The 6,430-nt window shown below is 37.5% G+C and overlaps 1 protein-coding gene across 3 annotated transcripts; it reads right to left on the bottom strand.

Annotated features, from left to right (window-relative positions):
• Positions 1 to 2,042: 2,042 nt before the first annotated feature.
• LOC119772465 lies at positions 2,043 to 6,208 on the bottom strand. 3 transcript variants are annotated; one of them, XR_005279260.1, is made up of 5 exons: positions 6,193 to 6,208; positions 5,041 to 5,157; positions 2,905 to 4,723; positions 2,528 to 2,719; positions 2,043 to 2,419 (listed from the first exon to the last, which is right to left on the bottom strand). XR_005279260.1 is itself a non-coding variant. In XM_038268910.1 (4 exons), the coding sequence occupies exons 2-4, from the start codon at positions 3,523 to 3,525 to the stop codon at positions 2,210 to 2,212; spliced, it is 1,023 nt and encodes a 340-aa protein (XP_038124838.1). In that variant the 5' UTR covers positions 3,526 to 4,723; positions 5,041 to 5,310; the 3' UTR covers positions 2,043 to 2,209. The 3 variants fall into 3 exon arrangements, 1 of the variants encoding a protein (XP_038124838.1); XR_005279259.1 differs by lacking the exon at positions 6,193 to 6,208 and having other exon boundaries at positions 5,041 to 5,305; XM_038268910.1 differs by lacking the exon at positions 6,193 to 6,208 and having other exon boundaries at positions 5,041 to 5,310.
• Between the last annotated feature and the right edge of the window lie 222 nt (positions 6,209 to 6,430).

Raw genomic sequence — 6,430 nt, 5'->3', positions numbered from 1 at the left:
ACAGGACAGACATTCAAAAGGCTTCTCACCAGTGTGAATTCTGATGTGTTTATTAAGATCAGACTTAGAGGTGAAATTTCTTCCACAGGACAGACATTCAAAAGGCTTCTCACCTGTGTGAATTCTCATGTGAGTATTAAGATCAGACTTCTGAGTGAAACATTTTCCACAGGACAGACATTCAAAAGGTTTATCACCTGTGTGAATTCTGATGTGTGTATCAAGATAAGATTTGTCAGTGAAGCTTTTTCCACAGGACAGACATTCAAAAGGCTTCTCACCTGTGTGAATTCTGATGTGTGTATCAAGATAAGATTTGTCAGTGAAGCTTTTTCCACAGGACAGACATTCAAAAGGCTTCTCACCTGTGTGAATTCTCATGTGAGTAGTCAAATTACTCTTTCGAGTAAAATTCTTGTTACAAATGGTACAAGAAAAAGGCTTCTCACCTTTGTGAATTATCATATGTGTATCAAGTCTAGATTTGTTTGTGAAAAATTTTCCACAGGATAGACAATAAAACTTCTGATCTGTGTGAGTTTTCACATGAATCATTAAATGCTTTTTTTAAAGAAAATTTTCTCCACATGTCAAACATGGGAAAGGTTTCTCTCTTGTATCTTTAATCTTGTTATTCAGAACAAGCTGCTCTTTCTGCTCACTTATGGGGAGCTCCATGGTTTCCTCTTTTGGGTGATTCTCACGAAAATCAGATGTAAAACGGTTCACACCTCAAAATTTTAAAAAGACTTTTAAAGGCAAATTTTCTTTCTGGAATGCAAGATTGAAGTCTTAAGTTTCTAGAAACACAATTTTTATTCAGTTTGTTACATTTTTTCTTAATTTTTACTGCAGTTTTAGTCTGCCTGAGCCCAAGAAATTCTCATTACCGCAACATAAAATCACATCAGAAAAATGTTTAGAAATTATGCATTTATGACTTGTTAAATAAATGTTAGTAACAGTTATGTTAAGAGGTGTATTACAAACCAGGAATTATTATATTTGAAGTAAAGTATTGTATTCAAATTTTATGATTTGTCTCATTACCGCAACACACTTAATGATTTATAGTCTGTCTTTTTAGGAAATCTTACTGAAAAAATACTTATATATATTTATATTTTATTGAGATAATGTATGGAGCACTCTATTTTATCTAAGTACCCCTACAAACTTAAAGCAGTTTGTAGTAATTCAATAATTTGCAAATAACTATGTGTCGGGTAATGAGAATGATGTTTCGGAAATGAGTTTCAATGTTTCGGAGATGAGAATTACTGTATAGGTCCATAAGGATTCCTATTCAACAGCTAATATCTCTGGTAAATGTTGGCATTACAAGCACATGGAGTATGAAGTCTGTGAATATTCAACAAATATAAATATCTATTACTGTAATTTTTTTTCGGCTCAGCTATATTCAACACAATATGGCATGTTCTGTGGAAGAAAAAAATATACAATGCGAATTAAAATGATTCTAATTATTGTATAACAAAGCTGTGACAATATCCCATTTAGGGCCATGTTAATGACACAAATATTTCAAAACAATTCATTAACCTATCACAGGGGTGGTGAGCCCCTTTCATTTGAGGGGCCACTTCACATTCATCCGAGGGCTGTAGAAGTCCTCCGAGGGCCTTATTACGAACAAAAATCAGGATTTCCCCCTGTACTTTAGGCCTATATCGAAGGCAGCCAGCTTTAAAACAGAACCCAGCTTCTCTAGGTCCCCTGAATATAACTTAATTGTATTGCAAATGTACTTTCTAAGTTTACTTTACAAAATATGTCATATTTCATGCGAAGCTGCATAACCTTAAAACTATACCAGGGGCCGGATAAAACGGCCTTTAAGAGCCACAAACGGCCCTCGAAACACAGGTTCCCCGCCCCTGACCTGTCACAACATTTGGTTCTTATTCCAGTTTGAAATTTAGAACACGTAATACCATAATGTCAAACAACAGAAACACATAACATTTGCAAAAGAACTTTTATTTCATTTCGTCGTTAATTTTATTACATTCTTTTTGCTTTGGTGAATTCATTCATTCATTTGTTGTCTTGTGCATTCATTCAGGCATTCAAACATGAAAAATGTGTGTGTGTGTGTGTCAGTCAAAATGTCTATGTGCCACAGCCAGCCGGAGTTGAGTAAGTGTGTGCAGTGCACGAGTGTGTGAATGTATCAAAAAAACAATTAAGATGCGTTTTTATGTTTTGCCCAAATGTCAGGCAAGACACAAAAGTGCCGAGCAGAGGAGGTGGCAGGTAGGGGTTCTGGAATTATTTCCCTGATGTCTTGCCGATAGTACCAAACATCTTCTCCAGGGTATCTTTTAGAGGGGTAATAAAAACGGTTCTCCCCAATGCAGCTCATTGTCTCCACCTCATATTGCCCCTCAGCAATCTGTTTTAAGAAGAATTGCATTCAATTTCTATGAGTTTCGTGTGTATATCACTATAATGCACAGTACATGGAGAGAGATATTAACAGAAAATGTGACCATTAATTTACCTGTGTTACTTTTCCTGGGTACAAGTCGCCATCGTACTGGACGAGTACCAACTGCCCAACCTTGATGGTCTCAGTGGCATCAGGTTCCTCTCCGTCATCAGAAAGCAAATGAGTTACTGTTGGGTAGCAACTTTTGTCGCAAAAACAGGATACCTCCCTAGTTGCGATCACTCCTGGTTTTGTTGATGTTAGCTGTTAGGGTGGAATGGAATTAAAGGCATATAAGAACATTGTTTCTTAATAATTTCAATATTTGCAGACATGGTTTGTGTCCTGCTCTCCACATTAATCACTTTATTTACTTCATTACTTAAACTTACTGGTACTTACATACATGCTAAAATACTGTATATTTAGTTTTAGAACTGTTAACTCACTTGGTGTATTTTCAGTGTTCCAGGGACCACTTTCTGATTTGGAGGCATCAACTCGCTGCTGGCCTTTATCTTCTCTTCAGACACTTTGAAGAGAGTCACTGAGGAGTTGACCTTCAATTGATCATACAGAGAATCTGCATTTGGAATGCTGGTCCCATAAGACACTATTCTATCTGCAAGATTTTTCAAAGCCCCACCCACTCCATCTGGAGCACCCTTCCCATGCGAAGCCTCCGTGTAATTCCAAGTCACAGATTTGAATCCGTGCATGAAGGGCACGGTGGAGGCCAAGTAAAAGCAAGATTTGTTGCGATACTGAGATGTTGGGCCATCTGAAATGAAGTGTATGTTGTAGGCTTCAGGATACTTCTTCCTTATGTGCTTCAAAACTGGGTCAAGGTGTGCCCATGTCGCTACAGCATCATGCTGTAGGCAGGCTGAGAGAGAAGCAAACGCTTCCACCCTGTCCCTACTTAGGTAAATTACCCCAGTGTGGAGGGTGACTTGGTCATTTCCGGTGCCAAAGTGGGTCTCCTTAATCTCCCTGGCATATTTACAGCTGTAGTTCTCGCTGTAGTCGATGTGTATGGCTACAGCGTCATCTGCCAGGCTATCTTTCATTGCCTTAATTGCCTTATACTGGTGACTTACATTAAAGAGATGGATGGCAAAAGATGGCAGCTGTTCTCTTGTCAGGGCAAGTAACCTCTCAACCGAGGATGTCCTACTTTCAAGCAGGGTTTTCTTGGTCTCCTTGTCCTCTGCTGCACCACTTCTGTGGGTCTTTGTTACAGTGACAGACCTTGTTTGCCACTCCTGCCACACAACAATGTTTCCCTGAATGAGGGGATCTTAAGTTGCAGTGAAGCTTTTTTTGCTGCATTCCTTACATCTTCCATACATACAGGACATGTTTCCTGTGTCGCACACACTCAGCTTCACAAGATCTTCGGGGCTTGATGTTTCTATGATCCCCAGTTCATGAAGCCTTTTCACCTTTAGATTTATGTTCTCATGCATTTTGCATGCGCATGTTTCCCTTTCTGTAATGGTGGGTCTCACAATCCAAAATGGCCTCAATCTGAAGAACTGAGCTCTGGACACGGGATGTTCAGGATGTTCAGTAAGGAATCGCTTATGTAGTTTGGATAGCGTGTCTGTTAGGGCTCTTTTTCTAAAGATTTGTCCCCTGCGCCGAATCTCCCCAGCTTTTCCATTCATGACTGTGGAGACATCATCCCGGTGTAAAAAGCTGCTCAGAATCTTTGACAGCTGTTTCCGTTTGCCATTGTTCTGCTTTGCAGACTGCCTGACCCTGACTTCTTGATTGGTACTTGGCAGTGTCCCCCTTGTTCCTCTTTGTTTACTGGCCATCAGTCTTCTTAGTTGTCTTCTAAGTTTCAACACTTCTGCTGTTTTTGCCTCACATTTTTCTTCTGCACATTTTAATTTTCTTCTCAATTTTCCCACAAGTGCTCGTGGCCCTTCTCTCTTTTTTAATGGCAGCACCCTCTCGGGGGTTGATGTATCCATTGGTCCTGTCATTTCTAAATGTTCTTGGAGGGCTCTCAGTGGTGTTCTGTCAGGATTAGGGTCTGCTTCCTCTCTTTGTGCTCCATCATTCTCAGTACTTCCATTCTCCATATTCTCCTGACTGACAAATGATTCTGGTGTCAAGTCCAGAAGTACTTGCTGCTGCTTTTTTCTTTTGTAATAATTTTGTGAGTTCTTCCGCCATTGTTGCTTTCTTCTTTCGAGCTGTTTGCTTGTCAGATCTTTAGTAGTTTTGAGTTTACCAGCTTCCTTACGTTTTTGATACCTTGAAGAAAAAAAAACAGACCTTTTATTTATGCTCATGCTATATTTCTTTCAATCAATGGACTATGTACAAAATTGTGTGCATACCTATATTTGCTGAGGATGTAACTGTGTGTTCGGGTGTGTAGGCAATGTGTGCAGCAGATGAATGTTTGCATGGTAACATCATACAAGTGTGTCTCTCTGAGTGTGTGCTTTGGGAAATGTTTCCATTTCTCTGTGAGTGCAAGGCTTTGGATGGGTGAGTGCAACTGTCAAACCACCTAACATACATTACATATACTGTATATTTTCCCTGTTATCACTCTTTCCCCTAACCTTTCTCTCTCTTTCCTTTTGTGTTCCTCATGCAAGATTGGATCGCTGTAAACTGTTGCCCTATGCTTTGCCAGCCTCTGTTGCGCTGAAGCCCTTTTCTTTTCACCTGATGCTTTCCTGTAACAAGATAGCACATGTAAAGACTGCACTTTTGCAAGAAGATTTAACCAAGTCATCATTATTGTTTCTATGGAAAGACTGGTCAGGCAGCTTAGCTGCAAAATGTCTATTCTATTCTATTCTATTCTTTATCACACGCTAATCCAACAAAAAGGAAAAAAAAAACAATATTAAATATTCATAATTTAATAATTTTCATAAAACTTTTCAAATAAGCCACCATACAGTACATAAATGTGGAAGATTACTGAGTCTAGGTAGGACTGGTGGGGAAATGGCTTGTAACCGTATCTGAATAAAATGTACAATAATATAATACAAAAGTGTAATAATAATATTATATAATACATATAACATAGGTCTACACTTAATAAATAATAATGTACAATAAAAATAATGATATATTGAAATGAGCTGTTATTATGCATTCCCATCCTTTATGATATACTGTTTAATAATATAATATAATATAATGTAATATAACATAATATAATATAATATATAGTATATAATATGATATAATTTCATATATAGTAATGCATAGTAAAATAAATATGATGTATAGTGAAATGAGGTTGAAATGTTACATTTTAAAATGTAATTAACAGCTATAGCAGCTCCTTTCAATGTATATCATATTTATTTTAGACTTTATATGTACATTATATTTATTTTTTCCTTTCATTCTCAGGATGCATTGGCTTTAACAGCTCATTCCAATGTATTCTCATCCACCGAAACACTGAGTCTCACTACCGCAACAGTTGCGGTGAATGATAATGGTGTTGCGGAGGATGAGTGACCTTGACCTTTATCGCTAGCTATAGGAGCACCATGAGGGTTAGCTAAACTTTTCTTAGCTGTTTATGTTTAGACCACAATAGGCTATATAATTACAGAAAAATAAAAGCAGAAATATTTTTTAAGACTTCATAATGTCATGTTGCGGTAATGAGAATTAAAAAGTTACATAGGTGCAATAAGACCAAAGTTTTAACTTTTGTCTTGAGAGAGAAAAATATAGCTGCTTACCTGGTAGACATCTTGAGTGTTACAGTCAATTCAGTCCCCCTCAAACAAAATGCCTTGGAAATATTTGTTCCTTGTTGATTTTATTGCTGATTCAAAATTGTTGCGGAGGATGAGAAAGTTGGTGTTGGACACATTTCTTTTTCTTATTATTTTCACTGTCTTTACCAACAGTCACCAAATACCCAATGTACTTTATTTGTGCTTATTAGTAGTATGATATTTTCTGAAATGTATTCTT

Source organism: Cyprinodon tularosa, unplaced genomic scaffold, assembly GCF_016077235.1.
Source record: "Cyprinodon tularosa strain WSP-4 unplaced genomic scaffold, ASM1607723v1 ctg1190, whole genome shotgun sequence".
NCBI lineage: Eukaryota > Metazoa > Chordata > Actinopteri > Cyprinodontiformes > Cyprinodontidae > Cyprinodon > Cyprinodon tularosa.
The sequence above is the reverse complement of the archived record's forward strand: the minus strand, read 5'-3'. Positions and strand labels throughout refer to the sequence as shown.